This window comes from Nesoenas mayeri, assembly GCF_963082525.1.
Source record: "Nesoenas mayeri genome assembly, chromosome: 15".
NCBI classification, from domain to species: domain Eukaryota; kingdom Metazoa; phylum Chordata; class Aves; order Columbiformes; family Columbidae; genus Nesoenas; species Nesoenas mayeri.
In genome coordinates, this window is record NC_137559.1 from 14,631,433 (window position 1) to 14,644,462 (window position 13,030).

The 13,030-nt window shown below is 42.0% G+C and overlaps 1 protein-coding gene across 1 annotated transcript in view; it reads left to right on the forward strand.

Moving 5' to 3' along the window:
• The window catches only part of ABCC1 (ATP binding cassette subfamily C member 1 (ABCC1 blood group)), a 51,513-nt gene continuing 38,483 nt past the window's right edge, over positions 1 to 13,030 (forward strand). The window contains exons 1-2 of the mRNA XM_080353638.1: positions 1 to 90; positions 12,249 to 12,425. Of these exons, the coding sequence (XP_080209764.1) occupies positions 43 to 90; positions 12,249 to 12,425 (225 nt within the window). The 5' untranslated portion in view covers positions 1 to 42. The remainder of the gene's footprint in view (positions 91 to 12,248; positions 12,426 to 13,030) is intronic.

Genomic DNA, 13,030 nt, shown 5'->3' on the forward strand with positions numbered 1-13,030 from the left:
GCAACGCTGCCGCGGGAGCTCGCGGTCTCCTCGCCGCGCTCCATGGGGGTCGAGAGCTTCTGCAGCGCGGACGCCTACGAGCCCTTCTGGGTGAGCGGCGGGATGGGGCTGCGGGCTCTTGGCTCCGCTGAGGGGTGGCGGGGAGCTGGCTGCGACCGGGATGGTCGCGCCCCGTGGCGGGGGAGCGGGAGCCTCCCGTGCCGGCGCTCGCCGTGGGCACAGCGCGGCGCAGGCTGGGCGGAGGGGCAGGGCCGGGGTCCCGCTGGGCTCCGGCCGGGTGCGAGATCGTCGCGCCCGGGTCGCGGAGCAGGAGCTGGCGAGCCTCGAGTGTGGGGTGTCCGCAGGGGAGGGCTCGGCGGGGGGAACCGGTAAGTGCGTTGATCCGGGAGACTGGGAACGAGTTCCCGGGTGACCCGAGCCGGCTCTGCCTCCCGCGTTGGGCCGCTCGGCTGCATTACTCGGGGCTGTGCGGGTGCGAACAATAGCGGTGACCGGCTGCTGGCCCGGGCGTGGGGTGCTGTCCTGTGAAGGAGGCCAAAGACACGTTTTCTGCTGGCTAGCAGCTGTATCGCATGTTTGCACAGCAATATTTTCGCTCTTCCTTAATGAAGTGCGCAGCCCGCTGTGGGTGAGCTGCAAACCTGCCTTGCGAAGGTGCGGGATGTGCAGTGTTGCAGCGCGGGTCTTGCTCAGCTGGGGCGCGCAGGTGCTGGCGGCAGCGCGGCCTCGGGCAGGACGGCGTGGGGAGCCTGCTGGGGAGGAAGCGGTTTGCGTGGAGCAGGAGACTGTGCGGCGGAAGGGAGGAGAGGGAGCTGGAAGTTCAAAAGGGGAAAAAAATAAGTGCGGTGAGAGCTGCTGAGGGCAGTGTGGGGGTAAGAGGAAAACACGTGGATTTTCTTAAACTGTTTAAAGAACAGCTCATCGGATGTTTGCTAAATAGCATTGAGCTAATGAGCTGCCTTTCTAGAAAGAAGTAAAATTGTATGTCTCACAGATACCGTTGTATGTTTATCTCAAGAACCATTAAGGTATTACACGGCAGATATTATTAAAATAATTAAAACTTTAAGATATTTAGCTTTCCCAGCTGATCAAAAGTGACTCTTAACCTGCTTTTACATTGTTTAAGTTCATATCTCTTTTCAGCTAATTTTCAGGTATCTCAGAAGTGGCTAAATTATGAGTTGTCATCAAATGTATTTTTGTTTCCTTTCCTAGAATGAGACATTTTATTTGAAGAGCTTTAGCAAATACATGTTTCAGATTTATGGAAAAAATGACTTGAGAGAGTAAGTAGTTTTGTGAAAAAGACCTGCCAGTTCTCTGGACTGTGCAATTGAAACAGCAGGTAGAAGTAAGAACTACGCCTAGGATGTTGCAAACAACTAGTTTATATAGGATTTCTGATGGCAGATTTTTTTCATTATGAAAACATTTACAGTCCTTGTATGTACTATAGCCATTTCTGATGTTTGTGCTGCATCATAACTACTCTGTACTTTTTTTTTTCACTAGTTGCATTGGTTCCCAAGAATATAGATGGCTTTGTGATTTGTCATCATTTTCCAAATCCCGTGGGGTCTGCCTTTCATTTCTTCCAGCTAAGGTTCCTGTGGGTGTGGTCCTTAGATTTCTGGATTCTTCTAATCCTGCAAAAGAACAATTGTGAATTCCAGTTGGTGTACGATGTGTCTGGAAGAATCTTCCTTGCTGAACTTGTCCTCATAAATAACACTCTGTCCACTTTGTCGCATTGTTCCTGGTAGTGGGTAATGCTGGTTTTGGTGCTTATGGTACTCTGACTACTTACTTTTCTGGTATTTCTGCTGTTGCTACTACTTGAAGCTGAATTTGTAATGGATTTTTGGAAAATCCCTTTATATTTGCAGTGTTTCACTGGGCTTCTTAGATATCACCTGCGTGTGGTATTGGCCTTGTGTCCTGTGGACTGCATCCTGCACTGCTGGGAGCTGGGTGACAGCGGGGTGCTTGGTGGCATGTGGAACTTCATGCTCGTGGTGAGCTGGGTTGGTGCTGCAGCTGTGGTGGTGCAGCAGCCCCATCTCCAATGTTGGAGGAGATGTGTTCTCTGTCTAGGGTGGCACTGAGTTTGGGGCAACTTGGTTTTAAATTGTTGAGGGCACTTTGCAGGTTGAAAGGAACTAATGAACCCTTAAAGACTGTATGCTAATCTTCTTAAGCTTTGCTGCCCAGGATTTTCCTTGTTTTCATACCCAAGGAATGTTGTTGTTGAAAGTTCTTGTCTGAGAATTAAACAGATTTTATTTAATGCTTACTCTGAAAGGTCAACAGCCCAAGCAAGTTCTCTGTCTTGTTTCTTCTTCTTCACTCCCCTTTTTTCCCCTCACTGTTTAACCTATCTTTATGCCCCCACTCAGCATATTAACTTCACTGCAACCGGATGTGCTTACAAACTGTTTCTTGCTTCCTATGAACCAGACTCTCTTTTTGGAAAGGTACCGTTTCATCCTTGCTTTCTCCAGCATCACTGACTATTCCCTCCAAAATATAAAGAAAGGTGTAAGATAACATTTACTAATAGCTGTTGATGACAGTAAAAGCTGTAAAATAAAGCTAGTGGGCTAGGGGTAGATAATATTTACTAGATAGTAAATAATATTTACTAATAGCTGTTGATGACAGTAAAAGCTTTAAAATAAAGCAAGTGTGCTAGGGGTAGCGTTTCGCACTACACTACTTGCATTTCAGTTCTGTCAAGGCAGATGTAGAAGCTGCTGTACACTTTGGGCTGGTGACCTCACTGTCTGGATACATGCACGCTCACAAATCAGTGGTTTCAGTGCACTTACGTTTTGAAACGTTCTGCTGGTTTTCCTTCCTTTTAATAAAATTTTGGGGTTGTTTCAGTTTTTCAGAGCTTGTAAACTACGCAGTACCTTTTCATGTTTGAGATTGCTAAAGGAGAAGTTAAGAGTTTTTGTGACACTGAGTTTTCAAGGGCAACCCCCAGTAGGGCTTTTATGAAGAAGATGTAAGAGATATGAAAGACAAGGCAAGTTCACACTAAGCGCTTGCTCACAGTCCCTCGCCAGCACTCTGCTGGGTTTACGGTAAGTTTTAGTTATTCATTTGCTAGAAGATGCCTGTAAATCAAATAGAATCTGAAACTTTTGAGGTTCTTGCTTATACTTAAGCGAATGTGAGAGAAATGGCTTCTATTCATATAAGCTCCTATTCTGTACTTCACAGGCAAATATGTGTTTTTAAAAATTTAGCTGAAGTTAACTTTGATTCTTTAGCTAAGTGGAAACTTAATGGATTTTTTTTCCACATTTTTCTAGTTGGCTTTTGGTTGTTGATTGAAAGCAAGTAATTCCATTTACTTCTAGGAGAAAAGCAAGTTTTCATCTCTGTTTTGTTTTGAAAACTAGAGTCCTGTAACTATTCAAGCCATGTATGCCTGTGTAAACCCAGGCCTGTTTCTTCCCTTTTGGTGCAGAAATCTTTTGTGGAGCCTCTGTCAGTAAAGAAATTGCATCCAAACACTGTTATAGTTTCAGTACTTCTTCATATGGAACCAAGCGACAGAAGATAAACAGAATGGGTGAGAAAAGGTGAAGCTTATCCTTGTACACAAAATTTAGGGACCAACTCAGTGGGATTGGGCTCTGCTTCTCTTGCCATTGTGCAGAGTTGTGTCTGAGGCTTTTAGACATGTTTTGTCTGCCCTAATAAATGTGTTTTCTTGAGTGTTTATCCAGAGACATTACCTCTTGTGTTTGGGTTGATATTGTTGTAGCTGGGGAGATCAACCAGCCTCTCAGTTGATTGCACACGTTAGGATCTTGTAAGACTATAATGTGGCTTGATAGGATATTATTGAGAAAAAAAAATCTTTAATTCATGATAATGACTGGCTGGCGTTCATGAGGTCATATTGTGTGATGTAAACAGCTGCTATGCTTATATTGTTTATGAGGACACTGGGACACTGATAGTTTTCCCAAAATAGACTTCTGAAGAAAAAGCAGGCTTTTTATGTAAGCATTAATTTTGTGTTTGAAGTTCTGTGGCTTATGCTTCTATACATTTGCAGTAAATTAGCACATATCTTGGAACCCTGCAGCTTCTTTGCCCTGTAAAATATGTTTTCAGTGCTTTTTTCAGTGTGTTTGTGGCAGATCTAGGGAGGGAGTTTGTGGTGCTGAGTGAGCTTGATAAAAGTTACGACTTTGGACTCTTCCTTCGGTTAGAAAGGTATGGAGTTTATGAATGTATTTGTGTCCAGAGTTTAAAAGAGGATGCAGATCAGAAAACTACTTAGTTGCTGACAGAGGAAGGTCATATGTGGACAGCATTTGGAACAGAGGAGGAGCAGCAGAGTGCTAAACAGAGAAACCTTTACACAAGACGGTGCCATTATAATTAACAGGTGATTGCCTCACGGCTTATTGTCCTTGGGCTTTTTAGCTGTGAAAGCCAGAGCCTTATTTGTCAGCTGTCTCTTGTCTAGACCTGTAAAACATTTTTGTTGGTCATGTGGGTCTAAATTTGCATAGAAATTAAACTTACATTAAAAATTAAACTTAGCTCTCTTGATCCAGAATATATCAGTTTAGGGGAAATACAGGAAAATGAAACCTGGTATTCAGTTGTTGATGGGGATTTTTTTTTAACAAATGATCTGTCATTTTATAGCTCTCAGTTCAAGGTTGCTCAGAAAAGTTAAATGAGGCAAAAAAACCCAGCAAAATGCCCGAGTAAGTTGCACTGTTCTCTGCAATTACAATGCCGTTTACATTGAAACACTGTGCTATACTGAGACTAAGCGAAGGTTAGCTCGGGCGGCAGTGGAGTCATTCTGGGTCACATCCCTAAAAAGCCTGCTGCCGAGTACTGACCTTTTGCTTACTTTTAATAGAGTCAGAATTCCGTACATTACTGTTTTCTCACTCTTTGCGTCTGTGGTAGCTTCGGATACACTTTATCCCAACTTATACTGTTATTTTAGTCCCTTTGTAATATTACTACCCAGGTATGTTCAAACTTCTCGCAGGGGTTTTCACTTTGCACTCAGTGGTTGCATTATTGAACAAAAGTCTGGGTTTTGGTGCAAAAAGGAGATGAGGGCAGGAATCTTTTTCTTGTATCCTTTTAAGTAACTCTTTTCAGTGAAAAACTTAACAGAAAGGCAAAAACCATCGCTTTGATTTCTTTGATTCTGAAGCTGTGAAGAGTAAATATTTTGCTGTCATGTGGCCAAATGTCTCATAGTATTGCAGACATGGCAGGGTATGGAAATGTTACGTCTGTAGAAAGAGGCTAAACGTTTTTTAATCTTGCAAGTGCTGATGTAATCTGTCCCATGTTTCCCTGACACAAAAAAATAGCCCTAGTTTAGTGGCTTTTAGATTCTTGGATTACAAAGATCAGCTCGTGTGCATTCGACAGCTGCAGATGCTCTGTTCTCTGCACCAGCTACTTTTTAGACTAAAGGGAAACAAAGGCAAAACATGCTTTTTACTTGTCGTTTTACAGACAGTTTCAGATAATGCAGTGCTGTCTGTAAGGAAGGATTTCAGCTATTAGTAAACATTAGGAAATACTGATGTTTGGGGTTTGGACAAGGAGGTGCAGACGCCTGCTTTAAGCTTAGAGGCTTTTTCTTGGCTGTGTTAACAAGTCAGGTCTGTAAGTCATTATTATGATAACCTAGTCTTGCTAAAACCATTTCTAACAGAAAACATTATGAGAAATTAAGGATATTTCCCTGTCACTAGAAACACTGATACTTTTTCCTCTAAGTATTCTTTATGTAAATGATTTACAAATTTTAGGACCCCTGTTTATTACGTGACTATTTTAAAATTTCCCTTCTTGCTGTAACAACATTGTCTCGTGACAACCTTAAGAGACTGTAAGAATAAAGCTTAGATGTCAGAATTATTTTGAACCAAAGGAAGGAGAAAGGGCCTGGTGTCTTCCCCCATCTGAGGTTTCAATCTGAGCGTGGTATTTTGGGAGGCTGGGCTAGAAGCCTTGTTGGTGAATGATTTAAGGCTATTTATTCAGGCACAAGACTTACATGTCAAAATCTTAATTAGAGATCTTTATTTTCTGAATTTTTGCTAAACTATTATATTTTCGTTGCTTCCCTGACTATTGCTAGTTTTTTAACCAGTGAACTTCAGATTTAATAGCAGTAGTTTTGGTGCATTCGTGGCTTTATGAGGAGAAACGTTTTGTGTTCTCACTTGTTTGGTGAACACCCCCCATCCCACCCCTTGCCCAAGACTCTAATAGCAACTAAGAGGAAAAGATCCTCAGTTGCATGGCAGGTTGAGTTCTTCTGTAGTAACAATAATAATAATAAAACCCCACGAACAAAACAAAGCCCCTCAAGCTACTTTTTTTTTTCTGTGGGTGAATGTGATCTCCATGAAAGCTAGAGATCTGAATTGAATTCTTACATTCCAATATAGTAATTGCCATTAGTGTTTCTTAGTTCACCTTTGTGGTAGTAGAAGAACAAAAAGGCAGAAACTTATTGATCTAATTGGGTTGTTATTGACCTGAAGAACTGTTTGAGAGCGTGGTGGGGATATGAGCAGCTCTCCTCGGATGTGATCAGAGGAGATCCTCCAGTCTCTTCCCATGCCAGCCGCCCGGTGCACTCTGTGTTCCTTTGTTCCGCTGCTTGTGGTCAGTGCTGGAGTTCTCTGCAGCAGCATAATTCCATCATTTCTCTCTCCAGAAGTAATTTTTAGGGTCTGTGGAGGTCTGGGAATGCAGTCAAGTATTTGGTTGTGTGGCTTTTACTTTGTGGTAGAATCTTGGTTTTGTGTGTTCTAAAAACAAAAATCACTCCGTCTTTCACTAAGCATAGGAAGCAGCTGTTGGAAAGACAATGTTGTAAAATGTGTGCGAGTATTTTCATTTTCTCTTCAACTTCCTTTTTGCACAGTACACCCTTAAATGATACAAAAAAGCAGTAAACCTGTAATTTCATCCAAGTAGTGTAGGTCTTCAAAGGAACTTGCTCTACTTAAATGCTGTATAAGCTCACTTTATGTGCACCGCAGCAAAGGTACCATTTGAGTTAGATTCTACACTAACTTCAGCTGCAGGAAGAACAACTGCATTGTGTCACAGGGGAGATCCGTGCATTTGGGTAACTTCTGTTTAGTGAGAAAAAACCTAGGGGAAAGCAAAGTCAATTAAGGTGGAGCAGTATGTTTGTCCTTCTGCGTAATGCTGCTTCATCTGGAACTGATTCTAGAGCTGTTCGATCCTTTAATGCAAGTAGTACTTCTTCCAAAATAATTTCAATATAATATGAGTAGTATTTTTAAAGGATTTGTAAGCATGTGAATAGGAAGTTTGTGATGTTGCTTGTAGTGTCATATATAGCTCATTTAGTGCCTTGTTCACCACTGTTAGGGATGTTGTTACTGTCTGCTGCCTGTGGTCAGTGCTGAGCAGACAGGAGAGCTGCAGGGGTGGGTGTTTCTGCTGCTTTTTGTGGGAGCTCTGGAGTATTCTTCATGTAGGAATATCTGTTGCTTGTTTTATCAACCTGTCACCTCTTGTGATTTAGCCTGAACACTAAGCACAACAGAGCAAATGTTATGCTGGTGAAGACTGGGTATGATTGTGCTTGTTGGAGGTTCTATTCTAAATATGCTTCATTATCTGACTCCAAAATGTGAATGACAGAATAAAGACGCTATATTTACAATGTTTTGAGAACGTTATTTCAGCCTTTCTTCAACATTTTTAAAGCTACATTGGGTAAGATTTGGCAAGCTGAATAACTTCAGAGAGCTCTTATTAGTTCATCACTTGAGAACAGACCTTCCAGCCTATTGCCAAATGTGGATCACTTTGTAGTTCATTGCTTTCCTTAATTCTCAAGGTGGTCAACAGTGTCACTATTTTTCCTTTTATTTTTGATGGAGAATGGTGATATTGGGGACTTGTACATTCAGATCAGAGTTACTTTAAAGCAGCCTTGAAGGGAGAGGTCACTGCTCACTGGTGCTGGTGGCCCCTCAGGGGCTGGATGCTCAGCCAGATCAGGGACATCTCGTGCCTGGGGACAGGCAGGAAACTTGCTGTCCTAGATAGTGTAGGCTAAAGGCCGATGGCCTCGTGGCATCGTGGTTGAGTCAGCTCGTGGGTTTATAGGTGCTACACTAGGGATTTTTTTTTAATACGATATCTAGAGCTGCCAGATTGTGAGACTTCCTATTTCAACGAGAAAGTGATGATACTATTGTAATGAAAGCTGTCAGCTGCAGTTACAGTCTTAGTGCCTGAGAGAGCTAATTACTCATGTTCTACTAAATGTAATGGTTGCATTAAAGGAAAAATGTTTTTACTGTTAGGAAAATAAGATAAAGAAACCTTATCTCGGTATTACGAATGAGGTGGTTCTTCTGGGGGCGATATCAAAGTAGAGGGTACACACCGATATCAGTGTCAAGTGCCATTTGAGGTGTAAGTGTTGACTGTGAAATTAAGATTCCTGTGTGGTTTTTGTAGTGTGGGGTAACGTTTAAGTCATTTTTCAGTCACAGCTGGTTCACGCAGGTGGGTTTAACAGTGTGATGGCACCTCGCGCACCACAGACATGAAACTGAGTGATTTTGATGTCTCTTCCAGTGAGAATTAGAAAATGTGCAGTGGGGTCAGGTTGGGTTATGCTTCCTTTGGCCTTTCCCGCTGCCAGGACAGTGGCCACAGGTCCCTCCAGCCTCAGACGCCGTTTTTCCTCAGATTAGCCACACTGGGGGCGCTTTGTGTCGCAACTTTGGCTTACGCTCCCGTTGCCAATGCTTTTATCTTGCCTGTTCCGGAAATTTTAGACAGGAATTAATGTAGTTATTTATTTTCGTCGGGTTTATGCACTGTTAAGTAAGTGGTTTACCTGTGAATAGATCCGCGTGATTGTGGGGAACGCCAAGCATTTCTTGTGCTCTTGGAGTTAGGGGGTTTCACTTCAAATGTAACAGGAAGCCTCTTTTTTGCCATAAGAGAAAACATGCTATGGGCACAAAAAACTGTGGGCTGGTATTTTTTCAGCCACAGTACTAATGATGGAAATGAAAACTGAGCAATAGGTTGGATAAATTTAAAAATACTTATTTCCTCTTCTGGGAAATTTCAGAATTGTCCAGGGATTTTTAAAAGGGAAAAAAAGCCCCAACCTGAAACTATTTAACATTTAAGATGTGCTTCTTCTGGACTAGACTGAAACTGAACCCCCAGCAGATCTCTCTCAGCATCCACCAAGAAAGGAACAAGGATCACACTGATTCTTTTCCTGTGGATTCCTGCAGTCATAGTTTAAATTAAAGGCTGTTTCCAGATGATATAATCTAACAGTTCTAGATAAACCAAACCCCTTTTTTCTTCCTCCTCCCCATGGCAGGAAGCTGCTAGTTTGTGTTGGCTTTCAGTGGGTACTTGGGTCTGTCGCTTGGTGTGCTCTTACAAAGTAGAAGGGTTAGCTGATCAGAGTGAAAATTGTTATTAATCTTCGAGATGTGAAAATGGGGCATTTTAGTACTTTAATAGAACTTGCTAAAATAGCGTTTCTAAAACTCAAGTCAGAAAAAATGTCATTAATTTGCTAATTGGTGTCTTTTAAATACAAAGGTCTGATTCAGTGAATGTTTCTTTATTGATCTGTAAAGAATTTTGGTTTGTGCTGGAAAACAAAAAAGAAAATCGGAGTTTATATAAAAGAAAGGAGCAGCATGTTCTTTCAACTGGCAGAACTAGTCTAGACTTGCGTACCTGAACGCAGTGATTTGCCTATGAATACATGTTGGTTTCATGATGAGAGCGACATGTTTTCCAGCCATGATGGAACCTTGTAAAGCTGAATTCCTGTCTGTGCCACCGCCTTGTGTAGGCATCATTGGAGAGAATTGCACCTAGGGAATCTGCAGGAGAAATACTGCTGTGTCACCTTCTGTCACCAGAAATGGATGGAAAATGGCAGGGGCTTCTGCACCTCACCTTGGTGCAGCCATTTCTACAGAGAACAGTGTATTTACGTTAAGCAAACTCCTACCAGCAACTTCTGGACCAAATCCTGGAAAAATGTTGAAGAAGATACACTGATGTTGCCATGACTGTTAAATTCTGGCAGTAATCTTACACCAAACCGCCCATGTACCCACTTTCTGTTCTTAACCCTGAAGTACCGTTACATCTTACTCTCCTGCCTTCCAGATAACTTCCTATCCTCCAGATAACTTGCAAATATCAAAGATAGTGCATGTTTTTAGAATGTCCCCCAGCCAGTATGCACAGCGGTCATGCTTACAGCCCTTTTTAACTTTATTTAGCCACGTGGCAGTGACCTGTGCGTTACCTGCTCTGCCCTTTCTGCTAATTGCCCGATTCCTTTTACAGCAAACATTTAAAAACACTGAAAAAGGAGATGGGCGGTGTGTAGATATCAACAAATCTCCTCATTAAAATGATGTCAGTGCTCTTGTTTGTTTGTTATAAAGCGGATTACCCCCAGTCAATTTACTTGTATAATCATATTTATCCTAATTTGTGAATTATAAACTGTTGTGCAGAGTCATGAGACTTTCCTGCCTTGGCTGTTGTGCTGGAGCGGAGCAGCTGGGGCTGGGAAAGCCAGAACCACTTGTGCGGTGGCTGAACGTAAGGATGACTCAGCTCAGATTTCCGATGATGTTACGCAGGGAACTTCGTAAGCCTGTGGCTTCCCCGCAGCGCCTCGCAGCCGCCGCCTTGTCACGAACAACGTACTTGACCCCTATGCAGATACACTAAAACATAATCAGGCATTTTCATTATGCTCTACCAGTATTCATTTCCTTGAATTTGCCGTATTAAGTTTGGGGATTTATTTTTTTTTAAGCTCACAAAAATTAAATGAAGTGAGAAGTTTTAGAATGCTGTGGAATTAGAAGAGGAAAACAACGGCTGTGTGTCTTGTGCATGCTGGCAGTTGTATCTAACTGATAAAGAAATGATCGATTCTGACAGAAATTGAGAGGGAAGTGAGGAAGGAAAACATTTTTGTTAATACATTTGCAAAAGAAGTTATTTAAAAACCAGCAAAACACAACAACATATCTTAATATGGAATGGTCAAATTTAAAGGGAAACCTGCTCTATAATAAAATAATGTTTGGTTAGCGTCAAGTTGAAATTTTTGTAAGTTATATCTTCTGTTTCATTTCAGATCTATTTTTCTCTCTTTGTAGTAGCGTTTGAAACTGCTTAATCAGTAGAAGATGGAGACATGCAAGGATCAAAGCTTGGCGATTCCGAGCAGCGGGATCTGTTTCCAGCTTTGATGTTGGAATAGAGGGGCCAGGCACTACTGCTCCTTTTGCTTCTGTTTCCTCATCTATAAAATGTGGATAATGGCGCTTATTTCTGTGACCTGCTCGGGCTTTTATAGAGGAGAAGGATTACTGACTGCCATTATGTCCCGGTAGCAGTACTGGTGTTCTGTGCACTCGTAAGCTGTGCAGCCGTCTGAAAAAACACTTTGCATCTGGCAATGCGGTGGTAGTTAACAAAGGTTTGTGCTGGGAGCATCTCTGAGATTTCCCTAACTCAAGCCAATCATAAATATGGTATGAAAACTCATTTTACTAAATAGCCTGTCATTGTAAGTAGTGCTTGTACGCATAATGGAAATGATCATCACGTTTTTACTACTGTAACTGTCAGTTGTAGTTTGGTTTTATGGTGGTTTATCTTGCTGTTGAGAGAAATAGGGAAACATTGAATTGTATTGATTCACATTTTCGTGCTGTTCAGTAGTAAAGGGGCTGCAAGGGTGACGGTATGGATTTCCAGACAGTCTCAGTGGGGTTTGCTGCAGGCAGCTGGGGAGCTCTGACTCCACAGACAGCAAAGTGATGTTGCCTTGTCCTGTTCACTTTTACTGTGTGCCAGATAATGTTTCCATGCTGAAATCTGGAAATGCAGGGTATCTGAGGATTTGCACATCCTTGCACAGTGGTCGTAATGGGAGATAGCTTTCATTGTCATGTTACTTTTCTGCAAGGTGAATGTTTAAAACTTAGGAGCTACAAAAAGTGGAATAAAATTAGGTATATCACTGGATGAAACCAGTTTAATAAGAGTGTGAATAAACACACAAGAAGAGGTAAAGAATAAGGCAGATAGTGGCTATTTCTTTCTTCAAATACTGAAGTTCTGAGTTTGATTTTTCTTTGACTCGATCCACTTTCTCTCCCCAGGATTGGAATCTGACATGGCACACAGAAAACCCAGACTTCACCCCGTGCTTTCAGAACACAGTGCTGGTCTGGATTCCTTGCATTTACCTGTGGGTTTGCTTCCCTGTGTACTTCCTGCACCTTCGCTGTCATGACAGGGGCTACATACAAATGTCAAACCTCAACAAAGCCAAAACGGTATGTGAGTTTTTAAAATCAGAACTTGCTAAGCTTCTCTGTAAGCTTGAGTCTATTTTCAGCTATGTTTTAGCACATTATTTCTCTTGAGCCTCAATCTTGACGTGTGTGCTCACTTCAGCTGTAACTTATTTGTTCTACTTTGTTTGATTTCTAAGCTTTATGTGTTTCTGTGGCCCTTTTATCAGAAGGCTCTCTGAAATCTACTCTGACATTGCAAAAAAACCCCATGCAAATCCTTTGTAGGACCAGTTGGAGAAGACTGTGTTAAGGCAACTCAATCTCAAGGCCTTTATTTCAATAAGAAAAGGAATTTATTACCTGTCAGCTTCTTAAGTTACACAGCATAGATTTGTAGAGCTGCTGCAGATGTTCTGTTCCCCTTCTATTGTGAAATAGGTACTTAATGTTTTCTTCTCCTTTTCTGCCTTTAGAATAAGTGAAAAGTTTTAAGAAAGAGGGAAGATTTAATTAGATATAAGGAAGAAATTCTTCATGAGGAGAGTAGTGAGAACCTGTCCCAGGTTGGGCAGAGAGGTGGTGGATGAACCATCCCTGGAGACATCCCAGGCCAGGCTGGATGGGGCTCTGAGCAACCTGAGCTG